Below are 15,357 nucleotides of genomic sequence, written 5' to 3'. Positions count from 1 at the left end.
TTACAAAAAAAAACATTGGATAATTTGAATACTTAAAAAAAATCTTGGTTAGAAAAATACCTTACACGTTTTTTAAATAAACCCGAATCCAATACAAACTTGTATTCTCATACCGGTTCCAATTCCAAACTTTGTTTTTTGGTGAAATTTTCAAGTCTAGATAACGTATATCTTTGTTGGGATGGAATGCTCAGTATATTAATAGAGAAACATTTAAAAAGTTATAACCAATAGTTTGTACTAATTAAAAAAATATCATGCTGAGTTGTCACATAATTAGAATGTTAATTTTGCTTACGTGGTGGATTGAGAATCAATTGAGAATTTTGTTAGTCCAAAATTAAATTGCTAGGAAATATTATATTATATAGTATATCCATTACGGATCATTCATTTATCAAATTGAAATTATTATATATTTTTTCCTTAAATAAAATCAATAGAATTACCTAATATGATTAAGGCATATATAATAATTAATGATTTTAAATAATAAAGATTGACTAACAATATGTATGCTATCTATCATTTTTGTTTAATTATTTATTATTAAAATAAATTACACAATTACATTAATCATATAATAAAAATTTAGATTTTATTTGTATATGTTGTATTTTGAATTTTTCAAAACGAGTATAAATCACTAAAACTGCTAAAAGACTCACATAAACTTTTGTGATCAAAGTTTAAATTGTTTTCTATAATAAGATACAATGATTATAAAATCATATGAATAAATAATTTTATTTTAATAGGTGTTTATGTTAATATATATACATATATATTTCATATCATTAAATTAAACTATACATCATATGAAAATACATACTTATATTTTGATATCTGCGTTGAACATATATTGAAAAGTTAATATTTATTTTAGAATCTTCATTGTTTTTTAAATGATTATAAATTACAGAAACTACTAAACATTCTGCATTAAAAAAAAAATGTTGGTGTAAAATTTTATTACACAAATATGCAAATAATCATCAAATCATATGAGTAAAAACCTCATTTAATAAATATTCATGTTAAAAGTATACTATATATATATATGTTTATATTATTTAAATTTAATTATATATCATATACCATAGATAAGACTGATTGTTTTGATTTATTTACTCTAAAATGATTCGTTCTTCGTCACCAGAAATGTGATCTTTACTTTGTAAACTATTTCTTCAAGTTGAATAGCAGCCGATGATCGAACTTTGATCAAAAAACAAAGTGTCTCTGCTTAAATTAACCTAGCGCAAACGTAACAAAAACAGAAGAAAGTTGCCTATTTTATAAAAAGTTAAAAATAAAATAATAGATCTAAAATCATTAGAAAAACTGTAAAACTGTTATATAACTTAGGAAATAGAACTTATATTTATTATTTATATATGTGTACCGTGAGTGAGAGAGGGAGTTGATAAAACTTAAAAAGAGAGAGTGATGGAGCAACGTAAAGAGAAAGAGGGGTTGACTTTTTCATTCGATAATCAAATCATCTGATACAAAGACATAAGGGGGTATTTATAGTAAGATCAAGTCGGTGAAACAACCGACTATAAAGAAAAGACAAAACTTTAATTAATATATCTTTTGTAGATATTTTCTAATAGATAAGCATAATATCTAATACTCCCCCTTGCTTATCTATTTTGTATTACGTAGTGCCTCGTTAAAAACCTAGTCATGGAAAAACCCATTGGGACAAAAACCATGACAAGGGAAAAAGAGTACACTGTCCGTAATCTCCCCCTGAGAATAGAGGATCTAGCTTTCTTGTCACAGGTCACGCAAATGCCGCATTCCGATACCATAGACATGTTTTCGGAATGTTGTAGTCGGAAGGGCTTTTGTGAACAAGTCAGCTGGATTGTCGCATGACCGTACATATTTAATGTCCACTTCTTTATTTTTCTCGAGCTCCCTTATGTACGAGAAAAATCTTGGAGGGATGTGCTTTGTCCTGTCGCTTTTGATGTAGCCTTCTTTGAGTTGAGCGACACAAGCCGAGTTATCTTCAAATAATTTCGTCGGCTCTTTCACGCTGACTATTCCGCTTGATTCTTGTATGTGGTGACTCATTGATCGAAGCCACACACATTCTCGACATGCTTCGTGAAGTGCAATAGTTTCAGCATGATTCGAAGATGTCGCAACCAGAGTTTGTTTCTGAGACCGCCAAGAGATCGCAGTTCCACCAATTGTAAAAACATAGCCGGTTTGCGATCGAGCTTTATGAGGATCTGATAAGTATCCTGCATCTGCAAAACCAACCATACCAAACTCGGGTTTTCTTAAATACATTAACCCTAAATCAACTGTACCTTGAAGGTAACGGAATAAGTGCTTTATTCCGTCCCAATGTCTGCGAGTAGGAGCAGAACTATATCTCGCAAGTAGATTAGTAGCAAAAGCTATATCTGGTCTGGTACAGTTTGCAAGATATAACAGCCCACCAATAGCACTCATATAAGGTACTTCTGGGCCTAATATCTTCTCGCTATCTTCGCAGGGCCTAAAAGGATCACTCTCAACATTGAGAGTTCTACCAATCATTGGAGTACTCAAAGGAGTCGCTTTGTCCATACGAAAGCGTTTCAATAACCTTTTCGTATAGTTTGATTGATGCACAAATATTCCTTCTCGGAGATGCTCTATCTGGAGCCCAAGACAAAACTTTGTCTTGCCGAGATCTTTCATTTCGAACTCCTCTTTCATATGAGTTCGAGCATCATCAACCTCCTTTTGATTTCCAATTATGTTCAGGTCATCAACGTATACAGCAATGATCACAAAGCCAGATGACAATTTCTTTATAAAAACGCATGGACATATCGCATTATTAACATATCCTTTACTCAAAAGATATTCACTTAAGCGATTGTACCACATGCGTCCGGATTGCTTTAATCCGTATAGTGATCGCTGTAACTTGACCGAACAAATCTCCCTGGATTTTTCTTTCAATGCTTCAGGCATTTTCAATCCCTCAGGGAGCTTCATATATATATCGCTATCCAACGATCCATACAAATATGCAGTCACAACGTCCATGAGATGCATTTCAAGATTTTTAGACGCCGTTAGGCTCATCAAAAATCTAAATGTAATTGCATCCATTACCGGGGAATACGTTTCCTCAAAATCAATTCCCGGTCTCTGAGAAAAACCTTGGGCAACTAATCGGGCTTTATATCGTGTTACTTCATTTTTCTCATTTACTTTTCTCACGAATACCCACTTATACCCAACAGGATTTATATTCTCAGGCGTTATGACTATAGGTCCAAAGACATTTCTTTTATTCAGGGAGAATAATTCAATTTGAATGGCCTTCTTCCACTCCTCCCAATCATGTCTTTTTTGGCATTCTAAAATGGACCTTGGATCGGGATCATCATTTTCATGATCGATCTCTTTGGACACAGAAAAGGAGAACATTCCATCAACATCTTTTATCTTATTTCTGATCCATATCTTTTCATCTCGGGCGTAGTTGATGGAAATCTCATACTTTTCTGTTCCCTTCTCGTCATCTGGACCATCTTTATTTATGTCTTCTTTCAGACATTTTTCAGTATCAGGTTCTTCTAGAACCTTACTTTGTTCATCCAATTTCTTTTTCTTTCGGGGATTTTTATCTTTAGAACCCGCTGGCCTCCCCCTCTTTAACTGAACCCTAGGTTCATTCATTCTGTTACCATCAGTTTGTTCTTTAGGAATATCAACTCTTGATGGAACATTTTCAGCGGGTATACATGACTTCGTCACCCTTCTTGTATCTGTGAATGCATCTGGTAACTGGTTTGCCAAATTATGCAAATGCACAATTTTCTGAACTTCCAGTTCTCTTTGATTCGTAGGGGGATCAAGGTGTAACAACGACGGTGTACACCAAGTAATCTCTTTAGGAATTTCTCTAATTCCTCCCCCTAATGCTGGAAATTCATCCTCATTAAAGCGGCAATCGGCAAACCTTGCCGTAAACATATCACCAGTTACTGGTTCCAGATATCTTATTATACTTGGTGACGTATAACCCATATATATTCCCAATCTCCTTTGTGGGCCCATTTTTGTTCTTTGTGGCGGAGCTATCGGAACATAGACCGCACACCCAAAGATACGGAGATGGGATACATCTGGCTCTTGTCCAGATGCCAATTGTAAAGGGGAGTACTTATGATATGTACTCGGTCTTAGCCGAACCAGTGCAGCCGCATGCAATATAGCATGACCCCATACAGAAATTGGGAGCTTTGTTCTCAAGACTAACGGTCTTGCAATCAACTGCAACCGTTTTATCAATGACTCAGCCATGCCATTTTGTGTATGCACATGGGGGACTGGATGCTCCACATCAATCCCCATTGACATACAATAATCATCAAAGGCTTGCGATGTAAATTCACCAGCATTATCAAGCCTTACTTTCTTAATGGCATATTCTGAGAACTGCGTTCTCAGCTTTATTATCTGGGCAATGAACTTTGCGAAAGCCGTATTTCGTGTCGTCAAAAGAGACACACTTGACCATCTAGTAGATGCGTCAATCAATACCATGAAATACTTAAATGGCCCGCATGGTGGGTGGATCGGCCCACATATATCACCATGTATTCTTTCTAAAAACATTGGTGATTCATTGCCTACTTTTGCTGGTGATGGCCGAGTTATAAGCTTTCCTTGAGAACATGCATTACATGTAAACTCGCCCGTTTGCAAAATTTTTCCGTTTTTCAACGGATGGCCATTCGAATTTTGCACTATCTTTCTCATCATGACTGAACCAGGATGTCCTAGCCTTTCATGCCATATTTTAAATGTATCAGTAAACTTCATGTTTACCACGGCATAGGACTCAGTCATCGTTATTTTTGTACAATATAGTCCAGAGGATAACATTCTTAACTCTTCAAGTATATGTTTTTTCTCGGACTTAATGCAAAGAAATTCAATGCCATCTTTACTCATAGTCTCAATATGATATCCATTTCTTCGGATATCCTTAAAACTTAACAAGTTTCTATGAGACTTGGGGGAATACAATGCATAACTTATTTCAAATATCGTTCCCCCTGGCATTGAAAATTTCGCTCTTCCAGAGCCCATAATAATCTTTGCATTACCAGATATTGTACTTACGCTTCCAGCGTAATTTCTTATTTTGAGACTGGAGAAATATTTCTTATCTTTGATTATTGTGTGCGTTGACGCACTATCTGCCAAACACAAATCTCCATCCATAGTCTCAAAGTTTGGCATTCTTTCTGAATTTAAAATATTCATAAAACATATATTATTAAACATTAAACATAACAAACATAACATATATCTTACAACAAAATATATAGATACTATAATACAGTCTACTTATATCACATCTATTTATATTACTCATCGATACTCTCTGGTTCAACCAGAAAGTCTGATACGTCGAGATGAGTATCATCGTTTAAACCATGAAAGGATGGCCCAGGTTCATCAGAGATGAAGTTAGTTTCACCTCTTCCTTTCTCTTTTCCCTTTTGGGATTCTCTATACAGATCGGCTAAATGTTTTGGTGTACGACAGGTACGTACCCAATGACCTTTCATGCCGCATCTGTAGCAAACCGTTCCCGTTTGCCTTTTATCATCCTGGCCCTTTTCATTCCTTTCATTTTCGTGGAAGTCTTTATTATTTCTTTCATCATAGGGACGGAATCTTCTTCCTCGTCCTCTTCCACGACCATGATAACGGTTTCCACCACGTCCACGACCTCGTCCTCTCCTATTATCATAACTGGATGATGCAACATTCGCTTCAGGGAATGGAGCAGATCCAGTGGGACGAGCTTGATGGTTTAAAGTCACGAGTTGATTATTCTACTCCGCTACAAGGAGGACTTGCATCAACTCCGAGTAACGGGTATATCCACTCACTCGGTATTGTTGTTGCAGGATTACATTTTCAGGATGGAACGTGGAGAGAGTTTTCTCGATCATATCATAATCACTTATTTTCTCTCCACATAACATCATCCTCGAAGTAATTCCGAACATCGCGGAATTAAACTCACTAACACTTTTGTAATCCTGGAACCGGAGATGGATCCACTCGTGTTTAGCTTTCGGTAAGATCACATATTTCTGGTGATCGAACCTCTCTTTTAAAGATTTCCAGAGGTCACAAGGATCCTCTTTCGTAATATATTCATCCTTTAAACCATCATGGATGTGGTGTCGTAAAAATATCATGGCTTTAGCCTTTTTCTCATCCGACACCATTTTTGAACTATCGATGGTTTCCAAAAGCCCGTTTCCTCTCAGGTGCATTTTTGCACCCACTGCCCAGGTCATATAATTATTTCCCATAATATCCAGGGCATTAATTTCGAGCTTTGTCAAATTCGACATGATAACTGTATTCATAGAATAATATATATAGTTATAGTAATTACAAGAATTTAAATGCGTAATTTAAATGCAGAAATTAAAGGCATAAAATAAAAGCATAAACTTAAATTGCAGAAATTTAAATTGCAGAAATTTAAATTGCAAGAATTTAAATAGCATAAATAAAATCGGGAGGCTCAGCCTACCACATGATCCGAGGAGTCATAGACTACCATATTGATCATTTTTCAAAGTCCGAGGAGACATGGTCTACCATTTTGACTTTATTTATTTTAAGGTCCGAGGAGACTTAGTCTACCATTTTGACCTTTTTATTCACGGAGGCAAAGCCTACCACGTGTTTCTCTGATCGTGAAGGCATAGCCTACCATAACGATCAGTCGGGGAAGGCAGCGCCTATCATCCCGAACGGAGAAGGTCCAGCCTCTCACTCCGAAGCAATAATAAAATTTAAATAAAATAAGTATATTAAAAATACATAAATTTAAACATTACCTCGGCTGGTTTAAGAACTTTTCGGATTAATAAACTTCAGTTGGTCAGAGCTTCGTGCTGATAACGTGTTATATAACTTAGGAAATAGAACTTATATTTATTATTTATATATGTGTATCGTGAGTGAGAGAGGGAGTTGATAAAACTTAAAAAGAGAGAGTGATGGAGCAACGTAAAGAGAAAGAGGGGTTGACTTTTTCATTCGATAATCAAATCATCTGATACAAAGACATAAGGGGGTATTTATAGTAAGATCAAGTCGGTGAAACAACCGACTATAAAGAAAAGACAAAACTTTAATTAATATATCTTTTGTAGATATTTTCTAATAGATAAGCATAATATCTAATAAAAACAATATAAATATAAAAGAAATCTTCTAAAGAACATAGATATTTAACAGCATCATTGGGTCTTTCTGAACCTAAGTCTCTCATGCAATCTCTTCACTAAGCCTCTTCAACCTGTATGTACAATAAATTTATGGGTCTTGACATGTACAGATCTCTAAGTAGTATACAATCCGGAAGAGAGAATAACAACAAGAACATAATACATATGTATATATGAAACTGCGATGTACATGTTAGGTCTCTCTCTCTCTGTCAATTTTCTCAAAATTGTATATTGCTTGTGAAAACAGATCATCTGTCTCAGGGCCTCATCAACTTGTTGTTTGGTTTCCATGATCCTCGGATTCCTTGCTACTACTTACCCTGCTTGAACTTGGGTACGATGCTGCTTGATTCTTCAAGAACAAAGACAAAGATCATGTCAGCATTAGTTTCATTCATTGCAGGGGAACAACCATTTGTGAAGGTAAGTTACCTGAAACTGAGGTGGTTGGCTGGGGTGGAGACTGCGGAATTGCTGAAATGGATCCATGTAAGCTGAAAACTGAGCCTGGCTCGAGTTTGGATCAAACTGCTGGTTTGATCCATATACTCTTGATGGATCAGAAGCTTGAACAGGAGGGTAGCCGCCCATACGAGTCTGTGGAGGTAAAGGTCTTTGAGAAGCTAACATATTTGGAAATGGCATGAACGGAGGAGGAGGAGGAGGAGGCCTGTTCATACCCATCTCCATTCCCATTCCCATAGCCATGTGAGGCATGTACTGTTGCATACCGGTGTACATCATCGGCATCATACCGCATCCCATTGACATCATCTGCATAAATCTCAGTCATAAACTGAAGTTTTCACGGCAAAGATTTAAACTTTCATGGACTTCAACAAGAGACAGACTTAAAAAGGTTATAAGAAATCATATATTTGGATTTTAATTTATAAGATTCATAGTTCTGAAACTAGCTAGAGATGGAATGTGCAGAAGCCACATGTAAACGCGCAAACTTAAAACAGAACCAAGACACAAAACTTCCATAAACCCAAATGATCACAGTTAACTGGTTTAGAGGACAGACCTGTATTTGAAGCTGGAGAGATTTCATGTACTCAATAGCTTCATCAAGCATTGAAGCTTTATCTGACTGAGAGTATTACAAAATATATAGTTTTGTGTCAGCAACAAGTGGAATGGTTATAACACCATGCACCATGGAGAGAAAGTGAAAGTGAAAGAAAGAGACCTTGTTGCAGCGAGGAATGAGTTCTTGAAGAGCTTTCATCCTCTCGTTGATCCTATCTCTCCGTTTCTGTTTACCATACATTCTTCAGATTCTATGTGAAATAAAATCAAAGAAAAGAAAAGAAATAAAATACAAACCCTTTCAGAGAGATTATGAACTTCAGCAGCACGAGATCTCTTAGTCGATGATGATCCACGTCCTTGTTTAGCCTCCTGCAAAACAAAATTAATTTTAAATGCAAAAAATTAAAAAAAAAAACAAAAATGGAAGCCATGCACTAAAATGCGCTGTATCCTACGCAGCCATCTGTGCGCAGGATAGTAAACGTGTACAGTTTGATAACGACGAGTCGGGCAAGTGGACTCACCTCGTTCCGGCACTCAGTCTCGTCAATGGCTTCTCTCTCCTTTCGTTTCCTCTCATCGACGATCGTCTCGATTTCACTCTTCGACGCAACAGAAGACGATGTACCTTGATTCTCTCTCGCCGGCTCCGTCGTCACCACTGCCTTTCCCTTCCGATTATCTCCCACAGTATACGCCCCGCCTCCATCCACGGCGGATCTGGATCCTAAATCGGATTCCCTCGCTGCCGACGACGCCGGTGTGGCGCTAGGGTTTACTTTCGCCGATTCTCTCACAGTCGACGGTCCAGATTCTCCTCTGCCGGTGAAATCCCCTCTCAGCCTCGAGAAGTTCATGAAGTTCCGTACCGGAGGCTTCACAGACGACGGTGCCGGTGGCCTCATAGACGACGGTTCCGGCGGCCTCACAGTGGAAGGTACCGGTGGCCTGGCGGAGGTGACCTGATTCGAGGCCTGTCTCTCAGATGACGGCGCGGCGGGGAAGAAAAGATCTGAGCAGAAATCATCTTCGCGGAGAGGATAATGAAGCCATGAGGACATTTCGTCTTCCTGGATGAAGAGATTATGATCCAACGGCGGGGGAGGAGCAGAGGAAGAAGAAGAAGAAGGAGGTTGTTTCTTGGTGTTTGGTCTTTGATTTTGGAGAACCACCTGACCGTTGTGCCATAGAAGCTCCATGAGATCACCATCTTCTTCTTCCCCTCTGTATTATTAATCACAGATCAAAAACATATCTCAACATAAATTAAATAAATAATAAAAAAAGGTGAAAACTTACTTACATGATGGGTTTTCTAGGAAGATTTGAAGAAGAAGAGTTTGTGTTAGCGTTGACATAATCATCATCGGCCTCGAAGTCAGGAACGAAATGGTGGTGGTGGTTCATTATGTCTGAAGAAACAAATAACCTTGAGATTGTCCTGTCTGTCTCTCTGGTTTTATATCCTAAAGCCCCAAAAAAGTCTGGACAAGTAGTGCCCAGAGATGAGATTGTTATTATTGGTATAAGAGGAAGATAAACACACACGCCTGAGGTTTCCACTGAGGTAGTTATAGCCTTTATTTATTTCTGAGGGGGGGGATCTTTTGGGTCTCTGAAGGCTCTTCTCAAAGTTCGTGCTTTTACAATGTGATAAGCTTCTTCTCTATCTCTCTTTCTAGTTAATTTTGGGCATTTTGTGTTTTGTCTTTATGTTTCTCCACTGGACTCTGTTTCTTTTTTCATTTTTGCCCCTTGGGTGACTCCATTGTGTATCTCATTTACTGTATATCATCTTCTTAAATGTAAATCTCCACTTGTATGGATTTGTTTATTTCATTTAACGTGTGTGAACTGGTATCAAACACTTGTGCCGGTTTTTAATCCAGTCAAATGAAAGTACAAACAAAATGTCTGAGATCATCATCATCGTAGATAATCACATGACGGAGCCAAATAATCAGGCCTCCTCCTTCGTTATCATCCGTACAAAAGATGACAATCTTTTCTTTTAAATAACAATCCTTTATTCCCAAAAATTCCTTTGAAGATAATTTAAAGCATTTTTACTTACAATATATAACTTGTTTTCATATTTATATGTCACTTTTATTTTATTCAGTATTGTATAACCCATTATAGTTTTCCATAACTGAATTTCTTTAATTTATATATTAAATAATATTATTTTATATATAATTTTGAATATATTATATTTTAACCTAAAACAATTTGATTATGAAAGTGAAGAATTATCAATTATTAAAGCAGGGAAAATAAGTGAGGCGAGTTTTAGAAGTTAGAAATGTAGATTGGTCAAAAGCCTTCCACTTTTCTTGTTATGCAAACCCTGTTGAACTGAATTTGCTTGATGAGACTGAACTATAGTTATTATTTTGCTCATGTGTAAATATCATTTCAGAAATGAACTCTTCAGGCTTACAAAATGTGTTAACAAATTATGAGACTCTAGACTTGATTCCACGGAAAAAGGTAAAAAACATGGAATTAAAAGTAATCGAACTTGGAACCGTTCTGTTTTGGAGCGAACATGACAAAAAGTAACGATAAAATTCTTGACAAGTCAGATGATAGGTTGAACCGAAACAAACGTACAATGGAGAAACTCGAAAAAACCATAACACGAGGCACACAATGCTAACAAAAGACAGGTTCAAATGTCCGCCTGAACAAGTTGCTTTCTCTCGTAACAGCATACTCAACTCCGCTCAAAGACCGCCCTCAACTATAATTATTTGATTCGATCTTAAACTAAAAATAAGAATTCAAGTTAATCATCTAAACATCAAGTTCATATGAATCATATCTCCTTTTTCTTTGCTGGCATTATATATCTAACAAACGAATGTATGCATTTTACCATTGATATTGAATATGTGTTTAGTGATGGTATAGATATGGTATTATCACAAGTACACATAAAAAAAATTAATGCGTACAAACTAGATAATACATGTAGGGAAGCAAGAAAACAGAGGACCAAACATGGACTCACTGTGGCGGCCGGGACAATATTCAGTCATTAAGTCAGGTCTCTATTGGAAACCTCAACGATTTATCACAAATGTGAATATGCTATTGCTGTAAGACAGTCTTGCTTTTTCTTTAGCTTTCATTAATTCAAGTATTTATGTATGATGATATTACAATGTGGCACAATCACAGTAGATCCAATACATTCAGATTGAGTGAGTAGAACTACAATGCAATATTGAAAAATAACTTTACAATAAATAAGCAGAGAATCAGTTACAAAAAAATAAAATAAATAAATAAGCAGAGAAATAACAAGTTTGTAGATTTTCAATTGGTCTTTTAGATGTTTGTGTGTCATAAGTTATAAGCTTTTCATTTTTGCTACAGACTCATTATGGGTAGAATTTCAATAGGTCTTTTTAGATGTTTGCGTGTCATAAATTATGAAAATTGTAAACATACACTTCAAAAATATTTGATATTTTATTAAGTATTACTTTGAATTTTAATGAAATTTAAATGAGAAAAAAAAGAGTTCAGGCTCGAAGTCTGGTCATTTGAAACATAATGCTAAATTGCTAATGATATTATCTGGTCTTCTAGACTACATAGCGATTTTATAACCTGGATGCCACTATGCAACTTTTTATATTAAATTGTGATTTCTTATTAAAATATTGATTTGTGATTTTTGTTAGAAATATTAAGTTATGGTTTGTGGAGGAGTTAGGATTTGAGAACTACTCCCTCCGTTTTTTTATATACGACGCTTTAGGATTGTACACATAGATTAAGAAACATTTAATTTTTAAACAAAAATATCATTAATTATTTAACTAACCATAATTTAACCAATAATAAAATAGAAACTATAATATCATTGGTCATCTAGCATTAGTTAGTAATAAATTTTACATAGAAAATTGAAAACGTCAAATAATTTGGAACAAAAAAATTCCTCTAAAACGTCATATATAAAAAAACGGAGGGAGTAACGTTTAGGTAATAGTATGATATCCCGACAGAAATATTTAGAATGTTAATCTTAAAATAAAATAAAAATTATTGCTAATCTTAAGACTATTTACAAGCTTTAGTAGATTTAGAATATAAAAGTTGGAATAGATTTGATATATTTATCGGATTAACTATAAATTAGTTGGTATTGTTAGTTATAAATATTGAATTAGCGTGTTGGGTTTAAGGAAACAAAACTTAATCATATGTATAAGACAATCTTTTCAGGTAATCACGCACTAATAGTACTTTAACAGGTTGCATGTCCGTAAGGTCATTTAATTATTATTTTTATGTAGTTGCAACACTCTCCAAGTCCGAATCAAATACTTAATATAATTAAAAACGAATCTAGCTTATCCCTTATATAATTAATGAATCTAGCTTATTCATTAATCAAATACTAATATAACTAGTGAATCTACCTTGTCATTAATTATTTAATCAATCACTTAATCAAACACGTCTTCAAAATTTTACACACTTTCTGTTTATCATCTAAATTAAAGTTTACATTTTGCGTTTGAAATTCACATAGACTAGTAATGTTGAATTAAATAACAGCTAGAAATGATTGAGAAGAAAAATATATAATTAAAAATGATGACGAAAATGGATGTCACAGACTCACAAATAAAAATGGTGAAGAAAATGATGTTTGATAGCGACATGGCTATTTTATCATAACTAAAAAACCAAATAATACGAATATAGTATTCGTATAAGATAAGGTGGACCCGAATATTATTATAATTATTAAATTCATATATGTTGTGGATCTGACTTTATATTTTTCTTATTTAGGAAAATTGCAAATTATTTCGGCGGTGGTTGGGGAATCCTGTGCCCACACCTTCTTCTCTGCCAACAAACTATATTTTATATGTTTAAAATTTTCTAACACCATTCTATTGTATTTATACCGATAATAGGGATTTAACAAGTATTATTAATAAATAAGCAGAGAGAAATAATGTGAACAAAAAAGCGGAGAAATAACAAGTTTGTATAAAATATCAAACATATATATCACGAAAAACACATTATGGAAAGCATAAAAGAAAAAGAACCAATAAAATTATGAGAAAATTGGAAAGAATAAAAAGGTCGATGTGTTTGCAAATATATAATTATTGGAAGTCGATGATTGAAAAAGAAGAATATCTCTGGGAAGGCAAGGTGTCTGCTGTCTCGTCGTGCTATGTCCTCCACGAAAGACATAAATTACTAAACAATTGTAAATATTAAAAATAATATTCTACTCAACAAAAGTTTATAATTTAATTTAATTCATTTATATTATCAAATGTTGGTGTTGGATCTGAAATCCTCCCCATCACAAGAAGCCCAATAAGTTTTCAAAAAGCTCAGTTCACTGTGAGTCTGTGACACAGTCACACAACCGTTGGAAATTGACTGACATTCAGTGAAGGTGTTGGGACAAACAGAAAAGGAGGAGAGTTACAGAATCAGAATCCGAGGACTCTAAGGCTTCCAATACCAGATAAAAAAAGAAGAAGCAAATCAAACAGAAAATGCATATCAACTAAATCAAATGCATATCAAAGCATATGATCAAGTAAATTATGAAAAATAAATGTAAATCTAAATGGTTAAACTAATTTATCCAATTAGCTTATTTGACCAAAAGTTCAAAATAAATTGTTAAGTTGACTCTCTCTCCTCTCTCTTCTCTCTTCTCTCTCCACCTTATCTCTTGAGAGTCGTTGACTTGTGCTTGTTTGCTTCCGTCGTACCCGGGGGGCTCTGCTTCTAGGTTAGGTTTCTCGCTTTGCTGCTGCTTCACCTGTCTGTCTCCCCTTCGATATGTGCGGCGTCGTGGGCTGCGGTTTGGCGCCGGGGTCCGCTGCGGAGGTGCTTCGTCTCCGGTAGTCTCTCCGTTTCTCTGGGGCTTCGGCGAGGAGGGCGAGCGGGTGGTGTTAGTTGCAGTCGGCTTTTTTGGGTTGTGTTTCGAGATCGATTTCAAAGTTTAGATCTCGTCTGGCTTCTCTCTGTCTGTGAGTGGGAGGGACGGAGTGGCTCCTCCGGGTTGTCGGCAGTTCGCTGCTCTGGCCTTGGGAGGCATTCGGCTAGGGATGGCGATTCTCGGCTCTTGTTGGTTCATCGAGCTCGAGGTCTCTCCCTCTTGGCTCGGTGTGTGCTGGTGGATCTTATTACCATGGAAGTTGGTTGTGGGTTGGAGCTCGCAGGTGGTTGGTGCTCGGGCTCAGTGGCCAACTCGCGTAAGGTCTAGCGTGCGGTTTAAAGAGTGGTCGTATATGCCGCTTCAGTGGCCGCTTGCTATGCCTCCTCACTGTGAACCTCAAATTCGCAGTTCATGCTTCGATATCCTGAGTTGGTTTCTCTCCAAAGTCGGCAGTTGTTATGTTCTGTCGAAGTTGGAAGCGTATCGATTGTAATTGTGCCCTTGATCTTATTTATGTCATTGTGTTGGCAAGTGATGGCTCTAACATCACCAATTTTAGCTTATCAGTTACCGACAGCTTCGGGCGTGTGGTGTTTCTCGTGTCTTTGACCGCTACGTCTAGCGTTCGGCCTTCGCTCACATCCCAGCACCTCACGGGTTTGTTTGAGCTTCATGCAGTGGTGCGCGTGGCAATTGTGTGCAGGATGGAGTACGAAGGTTGCAGCTCTTTTTGCTCGGATCGGCATCCTGTACAGGTTGTGTCTGGGCTTAATAAATGCTCGGTTTCGTTGTTGAGGGTAGGTAAGATCGCTGCTGTTGCTGTTTGTTCATGTAGGCTGGTGCTTTGAAGCTCTCGCCGAGCTGTTCTCAGGTGTGCCATTATCTTTAAGAGCGGATTCATCGGGGAGGCCAAAATTATCGGGTTCCGACACTCGGTTGAACTTGGTTGATCTTTTTGCGGCAAGCTGTTGGTGCGGATTGGTCGAGCAGACTGCGGTGCTAGTAGTTGTGTTTGTCTTGCCTTTCATAACTTCATTGAATCTGTGTTTAGTTTTTTTTTTCTCCGCTTCGTGTTAATTCATG

General features: G+C 36.4%; 2 protein-coding genes across 4 annotated transcripts; both read right to left on the bottom strand.

Annotated features, from left to right (window-relative positions):
• Positions 1-5,399: 5,399 nt before the first annotated feature.
• On the bottom strand, positions 5,400-6,323 carry LOC103868759. The gene is made up of 2 exons (XM_033275137.1): positions 5,931-6,323; positions 5,400-5,873 (listed from the first exon to the last, which is right to left on the bottom strand). The coding sequence occupies exons 1-2, from the start codon at positions 6,321-6,323 to the stop codon at positions 5,400-5,402; spliced, it is 867 nt and encodes a 288-aa protein (XP_033131028.1).
• A 995-nt stretch (positions 6,324-7,318) lies between these two features.
• On the bottom strand, positions 7,319-10,035 carry LOC117126501 (transcription factor PIF1). 3 transcript variants are annotated; one of them, XR_004449105.1, is made up of 8 exons: positions 9,637-10,035; positions 8,858-9,557; positions 8,628-8,702; positions 8,491-8,556; positions 8,326-8,391; positions 7,976-8,069; positions 7,728-7,892; positions 7,319-7,647 (listed from the first exon to the last, which is right to left on the bottom strand). XR_004449105.1 is itself a non-coding variant. In XM_033274688.1 (7 exons), exons 1-7 carry the CDS (start codon positions 9,698-9,700, stop codon positions 7,564-7,566), a joined length of 1,401 nt encoding a protein of 466 aa, XP_033130579.1. In that variant the 5' UTR covers positions 9,701-10,032; the 3' UTR covers positions 7,331-7,563. The 3 variants fall into 3 exon arrangements, 2 of the variants coding, with proteins under 2 accessions (XP_033130579.1, XP_033130578.1); XM_033274688.1 differs by having other exon boundaries at positions 7,331-7,647; positions 7,728-8,069; positions 9,633-10,032; XM_033274687.1 differs by having other exon boundaries at positions 7,331-7,647; positions 7,728-8,069; positions 9,637-10,021.
• Positions 10,036-15,357: the final 5,322 nt, after the last annotated feature.

Source organism: Brassica rapa, chromosome A07, assembly GCF_000309985.2.
Source record: "Brassica rapa cultivar Chiifu-401-42 chromosome A07, CAAS_Brap_v3.01, whole genome shotgun sequence".
Taxonomy (NCBI): domain Eukaryota; kingdom Viridiplantae; phylum Streptophyta; class Magnoliopsida; order Brassicales; family Brassicaceae; genus Brassica; species Brassica rapa.
The sequence above is the reverse complement of the archived record's forward strand: the minus strand, read 5'-3'. Positions and strand labels throughout refer to the sequence as shown.